Here is a 15,783-nt window from a genome sequence, read left to right as displayed (position 1 = left end):
GGCTCCTTCAGGAAACTTATCCAGGTGAAACTGAACCTGATAAAGCTAGTACTTAATGGTTTAATCAGTTTAGAGAAACAGAGAACGTGACCAAAAAGTGTCGGACAGGCCAACCAAGAACATCAGAGGAAAATGTCGAACATATCTGCCAATCGTATGTTCGGAGCCCAAAGAAATCAACTGATCAACGAAGTCCCATGCTGCAAATTCCTAAAACAACAATTCAAAATGTATTGCACAAACGGCTATGACTTCATACGTATAAACTTCAGTTAAGACAGGAAATAAAACCTACCAATCGCCCTAAGCATACTGAATTTGCTATTTTTTATGTTAAATGAAATTGATGAAAATCCAACTTTTCTAAAGAGTGAGTGTTTTACTGATGAAGCAACGTTTCACACAAATGGTTATGTGAATCGTCACAATTGTCGGATTTGGGGATCACAACAGCCTAACGAAATCCATGAGTATGTTTGTGATTCCCCCAAACTCAATGTGTGATGCGGGTTACTTCATAACCAAGTTATTGGACCTTTCTTTTTTGCTGAAAAAAACAATTACAGGACTAATTTACCTAGACAAGTTTGAACAGTTTGTGTTCCCTCAAACTGAAGTTATCAAACAACAGACTGGACAGCGTGTCCTTTTTATGGAAGATAGGGCTCCACCTCACTACCTTCGCGAGGTACGCAGTACACTCGATGCATGCTTTCCAAATGGTTGGATTGGCAGAGAAGCCCCCATTTCCTGACTTCCCAGAAATCCAGACCTAACTCCTTTGGATTTTTTCTGGTGGTATGTAAAAAAAATATTGGTTATGCAGAAGAGATTCGTGATTTGGTGCATCTTCGGGAGCGAATTGCTGCCTCTATCTCTACTGTTACTCCAGATATGATTCAACTCGCATGGCAAGGGGTGGACTACAGATTAGACGTGTGCAGAGCAACAAACGGAGCTCACATTGAAACTTACTAAGGTATGATAAAAAAACTTTCCACGCATTTTAAGGCTAAAACCATTACAATACCTTTAATAGTTTTTTATAACAATTATTTAAAATCCAGGCATTATTTTTTGATGACCCTGTATATTACTTCATTCTATGTATGTGTGTTCTTTAACACAGAGACATTTAGTGGCTATCTATCATCACTAAGCGAGACTAAACATGGTAGGTTGGAACTTCTGTTCTCTAGTCAACACACAAACAAGACGTGAGGGAGTGTAGGCCTACTTAGACAGACAAAGTGTTCTTTTATGTCTTATGGCGACGATGGGATAGGAAAGGCCTATGAGTGGGAAGGAAGCAGCCGTGGTCTTAATTAAGGTAAAGCCCCAGCATTTGCCTGGTGCAAAAATGGGAAACCATGGAAAACCATCTTCAGGGCTGCCAACAGTGAGGTTCGAACCCACTATCTTCTGGATGCAAGCTCACAGCTGCGCGTCCCTAACCGCACGGCCAACTCGCCCGGTACAGTGTTCTTTTTAAAAAGGACAATTTCAAATTCTCTACACTTTTTAGATGTGCTTTGTTTAGATGCACCCATATATTTTCCAGTCCGCACGTCATTTTTGGGTTGATTTTCAATTGAAATAATTCTATGGCTGTCTCGAGGGATAAGCTGCTTAGAAGTTTAATATTGTTAATTGCTTTGCCAGCAGCCTTTAATCTTTCTCTAACATGGAGAGAAAACCGATTTTCAGGTCTGAAAATTAACTCCCAAAATATCGAAAATTTGATACTGATTTCAACTGCCGATCACAAGGTAGAAAGTTTCCCGTTTACCCTCTTTTCTAGATATCATAAAGAACAGTCTTATCTTCATTTAGACTCAGCCTTGTTTCTTCAGCCCAATTAAGTTAATCACATGGTTAAGTCAAAACTAGTTTGTAAAACTGACTCTAAAGGGGATGTTAGGACATATCATCAGCATACACGTGTAGCTTGATGTTTCCTGACTACAGATTCTGTAATATCTGCTGTGGCAATAATAAAATGTAATGGACTGAGTAGGTCAACTTGAAGTACACCAATAGTTTGCAAAATTAAGCTTGATCTGAAATGCCATCACTGATTTTTATCTAGTTGTTGATGAGTAGGTGTTTAATGAGTGGAAGAAGTTAGAAACTCGGTCCGGTGAACTTTATAATTTCTCTAGCAAGATGGTTCTGTAAATCGTGTCAAAAGCTTTTGAATAATCAATGAAAATGGCGTCAAGTTTACCTCTAGGTTATGCCAAGGCTTCCCCTATGTGTTTTTGAAAGCATAGGTCTGCCAGAGTTGTAGACCTTTCTCTCCTGAAACCAAATAGGGTGTCTGGAAGATTATCTTCAATGAATTATGTGAAATGCTTGCAGATTAATGTGGGAATGATTTTAAGAGAGAACACTCGAACAAAATTCCACTGTAAGAATTTGGATCTGCTGTATCACCTTTATATAGCATTTTAACTGTGGATTTTTTCCAGCCTTCTGGTACTCCATCTTGTCATAAGCATTCAGAAAGCAGTAGAACTACTGAAATCTGCAACACTGGGAAAGAAGCTCTTAGATGTTCGTTGAATATGAAATCTGGTCCACATGATATAAAACAATAGTGTCTTGCTTTTCACATTAACATACTGAGGCTGCAAAACATTAGTAATGCAGGCCTATTAGAAAGCTTGAATAATATTGAAAATAATTTCTTACAAAATTGTACAAAACTATTTTAATCCTCCTGGTCAATACTATATATTTTACGTTCGATTAAGATGAAACTTCACACATAGACATGTTTTTACCCAGCATTGGGTCATCCTCAGTAAGACTTAGCACACAAGGGTGAAACGCTGGCAACCAGGAATGAGTTAACTGGAAACTTTAACACTGTCCAATAACAAACCATTTATATTGGTATCACCTATGCTATACCAACTTCTTTCTTGTTCCCTCATCCCTTTCCAGTAGGCCTATTCATCTGGCTTTCCCTCTTCGCACACTTTTCACATCAACACAGAACATATAATTGTACAATTTTTTTATGTTGCATCAACACAGATAGGTCTTACGGTGACGATGCGATGAAAGGGCTAGAAGTGTGAAGGACACGGCTGTGGCCTTAATTAAGACAGCATCCATATTTGCCTGGTGTGAAAGTGGAAAACCACAGAAAACTACCTTCAGGGCTGCCGACAGTGGGGTCCAAACCCAGTATCTTCTGAATGCAAACTCACAGCTGTGCGACCCTAATCGCACGGTCAACAACACAGAAGAGTGGACTTTCTGTGGGAAAGTATAATGGTCAACAACACAGAAGAGTGGACTTTCTGTGGGAAAGTATAAATATCCATCCCGTTAAAAAGATAAGCACCTAACCCAATGTGGGGGGAAAAAGAAGAAAAACAGAAGGAATTGCCACATACTCTCACAAGCAGCGAGCTTCTGAAGAGTGGAAGCAAGGACATAAGCTAGCACAGGAGATTCGAATATTTATAGCTAGGGGAAGGAAATTCTGATGGTTCAGTAGCTGTACAGTAAGTATTTCTAAATTAATTTTATGTTCATGACAAGGATACAAAGATGTAATACAAAGAAAATGTAGGGTATTTTTTTTTAAGCTTCTAAATATCCACAGAAACAAACAAAAGCATTCTACCAATTTCTATTATACATACATGCTTTAACAATGGTTATAATTTAAGAGATACATGAGAAATTACTCACAAATGAATAACATTGGCATGAACCCATCCAAGATCAAGTTCTTCTACAGAATGGATCTTTGTTCCTCCACTACCACACGTCAGCTTGTAAGGTCCTACAGCTGAATTTGGCAGAGTTCTTCCACGAATTTTGGAACATTTACAATTTGCAGGACAACTGAAAACTTCTTCACTACAAATCAGGGTATGTATATTGATGAAAAACAGCAACCACCACCATACCAAGGGGTCTCGTCTCATTGTTGAAATTCTTTCACACACTTCTGCGGCTGTTTTACACTCATCTTCTTCGGTCAAATACTTCCGATAAAATTGTCCTGACACAAAAAAGACAAGCCGATTTCGATATAAGTTACTATTAGACTTTCACACTTTTCATGTGACAAAGAATATAAAAACTGACTAATAATGTATATCATTTCTCCTAAAACAGATCGCGGTATATAAGATAAATTTATTCAACTTGAACAATGTGATAAATAATACTACCACGGACAGAGGGGCAACAAAAAGGTAAACATAAACATTATGCATGCTTATCTGAAATAAATGCCGCAGGGAGTTTGACAGATATAACATACATTTGTTAAGATGGCTGTAAAAAACGTGGACAGCTTTAGTATTCGTCTTTATCTGATCAAAGTTATATTTTGCGGAGTTTCATAGGTTAGCAAACCGAAAGTAACACAAACACAGCATGCTTACTTGTTTATCAAAGCGCTTCAAGTTGACAGAACAATGTCACGCCATATTGAAAATCCATGCTCTAATATGATTGGTTAGATTAAGGGTAGAAAATTGCACCAGGGTACTGATTGGTTGGAAGAAAAAAAAAAGATTACCTGACGGACATCGATATGTGACTCCAATACTTCGATCAAGTCGCCTTGCTTCGACTTCACATACTATCGATAACCTACTAGTGGTATTGAAATTATCGATTGTTTTCGTTGCACATGGTAGCTAAATTTTTACGTAATCTGTCGTCATGAATAAAGTGTTTTCGAACGTGCGAAAAAGTCTGTAAATATCTAAGGAAACTTCATGAAAAATCGATATAGTTTCTTATTCCTTAGTTCTTGATGAATGTCGTAGTATGATAATTATGTGGAAAATCGTACAACATTTCCCTGGTCTAAGTGGAGAAGTTTTATTGGCATGTATACTCATCTGTCATTTTATTATACCAATAATGACAGAAGTAGGTAGGTTATAGAAAAAACGCATGTTATTTTACGTGCAGTCACAATAAGGATTGGTTTAATTGCCCACTAATTTTCTTCCTTCATGCTTTTCCAGCGACTACGATACGCACTTACAATATTCCAGACAATTTAGAGTTCATCGACTCGGACGTATTTTTTGAAATTATTGATCCTGAGGAATTGGGATATACTTACAAAATACGACCTGCAAAAGACTTTGGAGCGCCTTTTGTGAGTTCTGCATAATAACATTAATTATGATTAATTTATCGTGGGATGCGATGTGCTTTTAAGGTTATGGGTGTAATCAGAGCTAATAATGCAGAAATAGAACTTCTGTGCTGCCCGCAGTAATAACTGTCTTGTAGTTTTAATACACGCTTAAAATATTCCACGTCTATGCGCTGTATAGACTGCTAATAAAGCGAATGCGACTACCATCCTAGGCCTCTGAAAAAGCTACAAAAGTAAATAAAACAGTAAATTTAAAAGGAGAAAAGAAGAAGTAGAATGTAATAATGTAGTTAATAAATAATCCACGGCAGTTTTTTCTCAATATCCCCAAAATTCTACCCACATAACATAGCTTAGTTGCTGTAGATGTATACCTAGAAGACACACATTTATGCCTGCACGCTTTTGTAGATAGGCATAACGATATTGGTATAGGGTGCTTTGTATCCTTTTGCACATAAATGATGATGTATGTGACACCATTTTGTAGATTAACCTGGTCCAATTTTACAAGATTTGTAACTGGTAACATAGGAAGTAATGCACAAGGCATTAATCTCTTGGAGATGCCAAATGTTCCAACTTTCATAGTCATCCCTCTTTGCTACTCTTCCTACAGGATATTTGATATATACAGGGTGTCCGAGAAGTCCCCGTACCGCTTGTTTCATATGTTTCATATTATAGTGGAGTACTTACACATAAAAACTATGAATCCAGGGAATCTGTATGTGCACCATCATGCCTTACACAGAGTTCTATCCCTCTGCAAGTCCTCATTGACATCTTGTGGAGCATCTCAGGAGTTATGGAACGAAAGGCTTCCTCCACACTTTGGCGCAATTCTTCATTAGTCGTGTACCGACGTTGAGCCACATGGGACTTGATTATTCACCGTAATGAGTTGTCTGGTGTGGTAAGGTCCGGGCTTCATGGTGGCCATTTCAACGGGACTGGAGATGTTGGTGAGCTATGGCCAATCCAGCGGCCTTGAAATTGTTCATCAAGGAACTCGCGCACCTGAATAGCAAAATGTGCTGGAGCCCCATCCTGCTGTAACCACACATGACCCATGATTCCCTTGTCTTGAAGCTGAGGTATTAACCAAGATTGTAACATATGCAAAGAAGATTTTCCATTCCATACCCATCAAAAAATAGGGTCCGCACAAGTGACGTGATGATATCCCGGCCCATACCATAACACGAGGGGTTTCCTTTTCAACTCTTGCACATAATGAGGATTTTCCTTAGACCAGAAAACCACATTCCTCCTATGTGAACTGCGATATATCGCACGTTCATCGGGAAAATAACACTCTTGAGCTAGACACGGCAGTTGGGAATTGTGCCAACAAAGCACAGCAGGCTGCAACTCATTGCTCCATGTCATTGTCAGATAATTTATGCACGTGCATCAGCCTAAATCCTTTCATTTTTTAAAGTTCTTTTATTGTGGTCATGCATTGTTGACCGTGGTACTTGAACTTCAGCTGCTCTTTTGCAAATGGATTTCAATGGAGACTGCTCAATTGATCGAGCGACGGCGGCACACGTATGAAACTAGGGGTACTGGGACTTCTCGGACACCTGTATAGAGGGGCATGCCTTTCCTGGCGAGACGTAGTGTTTATGGTGCAATGTGTCATCTGGTATGGGTTAGAGCAGTTTTATTACTTTCATTGATCTGTCTCTCTTTGCCAGTATGATAATGACTGAGGTATAAGCGATTCTAGAAATGTCATTCCTTATGCAGCCAGTCTCTGTTATGAATGGTGTGAAAATGTAACTCATAGAGTCGGTTAGTGCATCCATTTCATTGGGCTTGGCGGATTGATATAATAGCAACTTCTGGCTCGGTGAGGAAAGCAATGAGAAACTACCTCACTCCTCATTTCCCTAGTACGCCTCTTCATTGATGCCTGGGCCATCTACGACAGCTAATGGTGGAGCTGTTAAGGATCCAACCAGCCTTTGGACTGAAGACTAAACTTACATATAGAGAGGAGCATCAGATTGGGTGATAGTAACAATATTGTGCTCCTTATTACAAATGTTAGCATAAGGTTTCACTTATTTTTTACTTGTCCCACTTAATTGGTATAACTGTAATAAATTATGTAATACGTAATTAATCATTCTGCTAAAACTTCATCTTCCTTCCAAGTATTGGGCCATGTGACCCATTACGGTCTTGCATTTTACTTTTTGCAAGACTTGAAAGCAATCAAATGTCCTTCCGACGGGTTGCTAGCCTGAAGGAAGTAAGACCATTGGTGGGGCTGCCACCTCTCAGCTAATGGACTAGCTGAAATCACAGCATTTCCTCCATAATTGATGTAACGGTTATACCGCCGTGACTCTGTCAACAGGGCTGGGAACAGGTTTTTTCATCTCGGGAAGGTGAGGTTGGCCTTTGGGCAGGAGAGGTTATGTCATAATCATCATCATCATCCTTCCAAGTACTGGGCCATGTGGCCTGTTACGGTCTTGCATTTTCTTTCCATCGCTTCATTGGACGTCCTATAGATCTCTGTCCTCTTGGTTGATAGCGTAGGATCTCCTTTGGTAGTCATCCAGATTCCATCCTTTGAACATGACGTTTCCAGTTTTCTTGGTAATCATAGATGTAATTGATTACTGATTTCACATTCAGTCCCTTAAGCACATCTTCATTTCTTATACGATCCCATTTCGTATAGCCTGCTGTTCTGCGCATGAATGTCATTTCACGTGCTGTAATTCTGGAAATGTCTTGAGTTCTTATTGTCCGTGCCTCACTGCCGTAGCAAAGCGTTGGTCTGGCTAAAGTGTTATAAAGACGTAAGCGAGTGTGTTTTTGGACAAGAGATGGCTTCATGATATGATTTATGATTCCTGTTGTTCTGGTAAATTTGGTTATTTTTGCAGAGATATCAATTTCCCCTTGGTAAGATAAATTGTATCCCAGATAATTGAATTCGTTGACTCTTTCCAAAATTTTATTATCTAAACAGATTTTACTTGGGATAGGGTCCTTCCCCTTAAAGGCCATTATTTTGCTCTTTTGTGGTGAAATGATCATGTCGAATTTTGAAGAGACTTTCTGGAGATTAAATACTGACCACTGGAGATCATCTTCTGTTGATGCTACCAATGCAACATCATCAGCAAAGAGTATGGCATCTAGATGTGTGAGATATCTGCTGACTGGGATTGATCCATGCCTTTCATGCCTCCATTCCTGTATTATGTTGTTCATATAGATTATGAACAACAAAGGAGAAAGTCCACAACCTTGTCTCACACCTCTGCTGATCGGTTTCCATTCAGTCTGATGATTACCTAACTTTATTGCAATAAGGTTGTCACTGTACATGTTGTATATGTTATCTATTAACTGTTGTGGGACATTATCTTCTGCTAAGATATTAAGAAGTCTGTTCCTATTAACTAGGTCAAAGGCTTTCTTAAAATCAACAAATGCTATGTGAGTTTCCAAGTTAAATTCCCTGCGTTTTTCGACTAAGATTTTCAAGGTAAAGTAAGCATCAGCACATGAGCGTCCCTTTCGAAATCCATGTTGTTCATTTCCAATCACATTTTCATAATACCTGAATAATTTTTCTCTGACAATATTTGAGTAAATTTTGTAACCTGAGTTGAGTATACTTATCCCTCTGTAATTTCCACAATCTTTCACACTGCCCTTCTTATGAAGAGGAATAACTATAGCTTTTTGCCAATTCTCTGGTGGTCTGTTGCCATTCCAAATTAAATTGATGAATTTGAGAAATCTTTGCTTGAAGATGTCAGTGGAATACTTGAATAATTCTGCATTTATTGAATCTTCTCCAGATGCTTTTCCATTTCTAAGTTTTCTGAGTATTAGTTCCAGTTCTTCAAGTGTAATGATTTCCGAAGACTTGTTAAGAGATGTTGGCAGAAGAAATGGCTCAATATTTGAACCTTTCCAAAGGTTCCAAAAATAAATGAGCCACTCCGTTAGAGGTATTGCATTAATGCGTATGTCTTCTTTTACATCATTATTTAGTTTCTTGAGTATTTTATAGGTCTGTGGTTGTGGTCTTGTTATATCAGTCTCCAGTTGTGAAACAGAGTTTTCCCAACTCTTTCTGTGCTTTTTCCGCACTTCCCTTTTTGCTATTGCTCTCTTGTGGTGATACTCTATTTTATCTTCTAATTTGCCAGTTGACAAGAATTTTTTATAAGCATTTCTTTTGTCTGAAATAACCTTTTCAATCTCTTCATCCCAGATTCTTAAACCCTTTTTCCTCTGCCAGTTTTTCTTAACTCCCAAACTCTCAAAAGTAGACTGCTTTAAAATTGAACACAAATTAGACCACTCCATTTCCACATTGTCACTTAACTGGTGTCATCTGTGTAAGTTCGTTAAGTCTGTTCTGGTACAGCCATTTTATACTGGGGTCTCTTAATAGGTTAACCTTATAAGAAGTTTTAATTTCTTGTGTTGTTTGTGTGTTTCTTTTATACCATCTAGGCCTGCTAAAACTCATTAAACAAATTAAGTGCATATGGTGAGTTTGAAATAATATTGCAAGAATGGTGTAGTTTTTAATAATTTTCTTTTGAAATCAATTCATTTTAATAAAATGTTTGAAAGATTCACTCCCTACAGTCTGTCATTGGCGTAATTCACAGAAGGCCTTATTTACCGTTGTGAAGCGTCATGCGTAACTGCAAGTCAGTGTTTAGATAAATGAGAAGTTATACCAATCACAGAAAAATGTAATTTATAATGATGCTTGGAATTTCTTCTCTTATTTTGAGTGTTAGGAAAACATTTAATTAAATTAGTTAAAAGTGTGCTGTTCTCTTTTGAATATTTAACATTTATCAACCCATAAGAATGAATAGTGGGTAAGCAGATTGTATCCTGTTGAAGCAGCATGTTGTCTTGTTATAGAAAGAGCTGTAGAACAGTTTCCTAGATGTAGGTCAACATGACTTGCTCTGAATATCCCATACTTTGACGGTAGTGGATGGGCCTATGTGTCGTGTCCACTGGAAGATGCTGCTCCCTGCATTTGTTACACATAAGAATTTACGTGCATGAAGGAAAGTCCTCCTCTCAAAACAAAACAGTAGAGCAGGTCAAGCGCATGCCAGCCGAGCTGTGTGCAGTACGTCTTTACTCCCATACGGTCCCAGCTGGCACACGCTGACTCAAGCAGAGAAATTCGAAGTAGATGCATTAGGGGTGCACAGAATTCCTTCATTCCGAACAGTGCGCTACCTCTAAATGACAGCTTTTCTTCACCAATATCATTAAGAAGACACCGTAAGTTGTTAATTTACATAAATAATAATAAACACATTACTGATATTTAAAAAGACAATAGAATTGTAGGCTACTTAAATACTACACACATTAACCAAATATTAAATGAAGAATCAAATTCTGACATGTTCAAGAGACATTAAATTAATAAATTAAGAGTATTCTCATTGACAAAACAAAACTCGTACACGCTTTGAAAGGACTAAACTTATCTCTTCACACGAAATTGGCAACTAAATAGCAACTTGAAATTTTATTTTAAACCCCATTTGGAATAATCAGAAGATCTTTCCTTCATTATTGTCCTAAGGTTCAAGCCGTTTAAGCTCTAGTTTGATTTCTTACACCCTCAATCCTTTGCAGAACGCGTTTTAGTAAAATTGACTGTGTTCACATAGAACTATATTGTTGTGGCTACTTATAAACACTACTACTTGCCATCAAGCACCCTTCCTCTTTTATACATGCTTTAAGAAGATTACAGAATTACCCCATTTCACAAGATTTTAAAAAAATTATTTTTAAACCCCACTTGGAATGATCAAAAAATCTTTTCTTTGTCAGACTATAAAAGCTATAATTTGATTTCTTACACCCTCAACCCTTTACAGGACACCTTTTAGTGGAATTGACTGAATTCTTATAGAACTTTATTATTGTGGCAGCTTACTGTCAGGCTTTTCCCTCGCTCCTGCAACGTAGTTTGAGAGGGCGGCAGAATTATCTCCTCACAAAGGATTGACTACAGGCTGTCTCTAATATTTATTTGAACTCCACTTGAAGCAGTTGGTAGCGTTTCTCTTTGTTTTTGTTCTGAGAATTGAACTCATTTCTCGCTGTCTGCCACGGCCAATAGCACATAAACTTGGCACCCCGCTTAGACCCTCTCCTCCTTTAATCTCACATCACCGGGCGAGGTGGCCGTACGCGTAGAGGCGCACGGCTGTGAGCTTGCATCCGGGAGATAGTAGGTTCGAATCCCACTATCAGCAGCCCTGAAAATGGTTTTCCGTGGTTTCCCATTTTCACACCAGGCAAATGCTGGGGCTGTACCTTAATTAAGGCCACGGCCGCATCCTTCCAACTCCTAGGCCTTTCCTATCCCATCGTCGCCATAAGACCTATCTGTGTCGGTGCGACGTAAAGCCCCTAGCAAAAAAATCTCACATCATTGTAACATGGCACCCCGCTTAGACCCTCTCCTCCTTTAATCTCACATCATTGTAACACCAGTAGCACAAGTATCAGTCATTTCAACGCTACCATAGCAACTATTTAACTCTATTACAATCGAAAATAAATGAAATTACATACTTTCCTCTCCAACTCAACTTTACGTTAACCAATTTAACATTAATAAAGAGGTAAGTGAATTTACACACATCGGTTTTTTCTTTGAACTCTCCTTTCCTCCAAAATCATTCCTTAATACGTAAATCTCCTATTGTTACAGACTTCAAACCAAATTTCCCTTTCGACTCTACACAGGAAGCTACAGTCGCTCCTTCCAGCTAATATTTAACACAGCTGCTTACCATTGAGCACTCTTCTTCACTCGTGCTTTAAGAAGACTACAGATTTATCTCTTCACACGAGATTTATAACAATCTAACCACTTTATATGTTATTATAAACCCCACTTAAAGTATCAAGCATTTCCCTCGCCCCTACAGCATAATTTGAGTGAGCGGCAGAAACGTCTCATTACTAGCTTTAAATTGTATTTAAACTCCACTTGGAGTAATCAGCAACATTCTTCATTATTATTCTGATGTTTGAACTGTTTAGGATCCAAACTTTTCTCGCCCTCAACCAACACAGGGCGCTGCTTTACAAGATTCAACGTAGCAATTTGCATTCTTATAGAACTACCAATATGCAACTTGTTACATTTTTAGACAAGGACATTCAAGAAAGTGTATAAATTACATCTATTTGTTTCTAAGACTTTATTTTTAAGAATATCTTAACTATTTCCTACATCATCCTCACATTCATTTGTAATTTTTTTTTTTTTTAAGTCAACCATAATTAACAACAGTCAGGATCCTGATTTTTTATCTTTCTGATTGAGATTTAGGCTGAAGATTCCCTTAAATAAAGGGCAAAACATTTCCCTATAATTTAAAATCACTTTTTATGTATTGAATAGGTGGAATAAATAAACATTAATATTTCTTTGACTTTATCGTCAGTAGTGTGCGACGTCTGAGTGGGCTTTCTGTATACTTTGTAAGACAGGTTGATTGTGATGTCTAAAATGTTTCTTATCTTGTTAGTTTCTGGCTCCATTGTGAACCTGATGGGCTTGTGTAAAGAATTTAGTGTGTTAGAGTTCATAGTGTGGGTTACTATAGTCACATCCTAGTTCGTGAACTGTGGGCGATGGCTTAGTGACTTAGTAAGTGGTCCTGAGAGTCGGGATACCAGTTGCTATGGAATGGGAGTGGGCATCTCGGACATATTCTGAGGCATGGCCTTCCTTGTGCTCAGGCGGCTAGGACTATACAATCCACTGTTGGTCCATAACCCATTAGAGGAGAGATCCTCACTTGGACTGTGTGTAAGTAGGGTAGCATCCTGTTTCATGAATTTACCGAGCTCAGAACATTTTAAGCAAGCCTCGTATCTATGGGAGTAATGGAGTCCCGCTCCCATTTGACAGGCAAGGGACTCCTTGGAAACAACTTGGCGAATGAAATGGAATTCGATGGGGAGCTATCAATGTTAATGGGGCTTATGGAAGAAAGAAGGTAGAACTGGCTGAGTCAGCAAAGAGGATGCATGTGGATGTGCTTAAGAGTAAGTGATATTCGGGTAAGGGGAGATAACGAAGAAGAGATAGGAGATTATCAAGTGCACTTGACGGGTGTTAGAAAGGGACAGGCAGAGTATGGGGTACGGCTGTTTTTCAGGAATACCATTGCACGCAACATAGTTTCCGTTGGGCACGTAAATGAGCGAATGATGTGGGTAGATTTGGCAGTTGGAGGAATTAGGACGAGAATTGTCTCAGTGTATTCATCATGTGAGGGTGTCGTTTTTAATTTTGTTCTTAACTGTATATTCATTATCAAATTGTTCATTCTGCAGTACATTAGTAAACAGCTGGCCATACATAGAAAGTTTTTTTTTAGCAGGCTGCGCCTTTGGGGCCAGATCCGTGAACTTCAGAGACCAGGCCTGCTGCTCGCCATCAGCTGTGATGTCAAGCCTGTCGTGTTGTGCAACATGATCTCTTTTTTTTTGCTATGGGCTTTACGTTGCACCGACACAGATAGGTCTTATGGCGACGATGGGATAGGAAAGGCCTAGGAGTTGGAAGGAAGTGGCCGTGGCCTTAATTAAGGTACAGCCCCAGCATTTGCCTGGTGTGAAAATGGGAAACCACGGAAAACCATTTTCAGGGCTGCCGATAGTGGGATTCGAACCTACTATCTCCCGGATGAAAGCTCACAGCCGCGTGCCTCTACGCGCACGGCCAACTCGCCTGGTCAACATGATCTCTAAACAGTCCAGACCCTCCCATTAATTGAATGATCCGTGACTTCTCGGCAGGCCAAGTCTCATCCGCTCACCTTTCAAACTAGTTTGAAATTCTTGCCGATCGGATCTGCCGTACTTAGAACTGTGCGATCGACGTCGAAGCAGACAGTGTCCAGAGGAAAAGAAAATTTTGCTGTTGCGTTTGTTGGCTTGTGCATTTTGCTATATGTTAAATCATTTAAAGATAAGAATTTCATTATATTCCTTATTGAACTGAGTTCACAATTAAATTGAAAGAAGTTATATAATGGTTCATCCTTTTCAATACATGTAGAATTAGAAATGTAATGTTACATTACTAGTTGATTATAAGCGGTAACGGTTTCGACCACTGTTCTGGGTCATCATCAGCCGATTACTTAAAGTATTAAAAACAATGCACAGGAAAATAATAGGTTATGTTTAAATTTTCACTAGTTGTAGATCATGAAGTAGTATAACTCTTTTGGCATCGAGCTCGATAGCTGCAGTCGCTTAAGTGCAGCCAGTATCCAGTATTCGGGAGATAGTAGGTTCGAATCCCACTGTCGGCAGCCCTGAAAATGGTTTTCCGTGGTGTCCCATTTACACACCAGGCAAATGCTGGGGCTGTACCTTAATTAAGGCCACGGCCACTTCATTCCCACTCCTAGCCCTTCCTTGTCCCATCGTCGCCATAAGACCTATCTGTGTCAGTGCGACGCAAAGCAACTAGCAAAAAAAAAAAAAAAAAAAACACACCTCTTTTTGGCAGTAGCACTGCGTATTGAAAGTTTTTGAAATCTTGAAGAGGTCGAGGATCGGTCATATACTGTTAATGAAGCCAGACGTAAGTTCTTGGAGAGCAGTAAAACGTGCTAGTGGCACTGTGTTTTTAAATGTTTATGGAACTCGATGAAAAATTAAATAGCTCTAGTATCAAGTTTGTAAACGTTACTAGGCGTGAAATCATATAATACATTGTAATATACTTGACAATAGAAATATGGAGTAAAGTTTATAAAATCTTGTATGTCAGATTCTTGAAGTTTGGAGATGCAGAACAGTTGACATAAAAATCAATTGTGAAAAGAAAAAGGTTAAAACTCTCAATATTAGAACAATTGAGAATCACATCTACACAGCGTGTGATTTCTTGAAAATGAGATCTAAGGTAGTTCTTGAGGTGACGTAAGGTATAAATTTAAATGTTATGATGGTCTGAACTGTAAGTGATATTATAATACCCAGTTCAATGCGGAAAAAAAAGAGAGAAACAAAGATGTTAATAGAAGATAAAATAGGTGTGGAACAGAATATTAATAATGACTAAAGCAGGTAAAATATCTTTAAAAAATGCAGTATAAGAATTTCATTATGTTCCTTATTGAACTGAGGTCACAATTAAATTGAAAGAAGTTATATAATGATTCACCCTTTTCAATACATGTAGAATTAGAAATTTAATGTTACATTACTAGTTGATTATAAGCGGTACCGATTTCGACCACTGTTCTGGGTCATCATCAGCCGATTACTTAAAGGGGTTGAATCAGTTAGGAGATGATTAATAGAGTGGTAAGTGGAATGAAGAAAAAGGAATGGATGGGATATGGAAATAAGAAGGAATAGTACTTTAAGGTAGGGCAGGTGGATGGGTGATTGGTGGTAGAAAACGTAGGTAGGAACTATGTAAGGCATGGAAAATCAAATTCGGGTTTAGAAATTTAGCATTTTTGAAAATGAGAATGAGGGAGTCGAATAGAATACTAGGTTTTTCAGAAATGTCGTTTAAATTGAAATTAGGGTTGAAGTATTGGTCAAGGTGATTA

General features: G+C 38.5%; 2 protein-coding genes across 2 annotated transcripts in view; one reads left to right on the top strand and one right to left on the bottom strand.

Annotated features, from left to right (window-relative positions):
• The window catches only part of Remo (Remoulade), a 254,558-nt gene extending 250,094 nt beyond the window's left edge, over window positions 1-4,464 (bottom strand). Inside the window, exons 1-2 of the mRNA XM_067135523.2 lie at window positions 4,413-4,464; window positions 3,709-4,024 (exon numbers count right to left, since the gene is read on the bottom strand). Coding sequence (XP_066991624.2) covers window positions 3,709-3,947 — 239 coding nt within the window. The 5' untranslated portion in view covers window positions 3,948-4,024; window positions 4,413-4,464. The remainder of the gene's footprint in view (window positions 1-3,708; window positions 4,025-4,412) is intronic.
• A 201-nt stretch (window positions 4,465-4,665) lies between these two features.
• LOC136857117 (PRADC1-like protein) overlaps window positions 4,666-15,783 on the top strand; it is a 28,981-nt gene continuing 17,863 nt past the window's right edge. The window contains exons 1-2 of the mRNA XM_067135522.2: window positions 4,666-4,912; window positions 5,007-5,143. Of these exons, the coding sequence (XP_066991623.2) occupies window positions 4,804-4,912; window positions 5,007-5,143 (246 nt within the window). The 5' untranslated portion in view covers window positions 4,666-4,803. The remainder of the gene's footprint in view (window positions 4,913-5,006; window positions 5,144-15,783) is intronic.

Source organism: Anabrus simplex, chromosome 1 (assembly GCF_040414725.1).
Source record: "Anabrus simplex isolate iqAnaSimp1 chromosome 1, ASM4041472v1, whole genome shotgun sequence".
NCBI lineage: Eukaryota > Metazoa > Arthropoda > Insecta > Orthoptera > Tettigoniidae > Anabrus > Anabrus simplex.
Note: the sequence above shows the minus strand (reverse complement) of the source record. Positions and strands in the feature narration are given on the sequence as shown.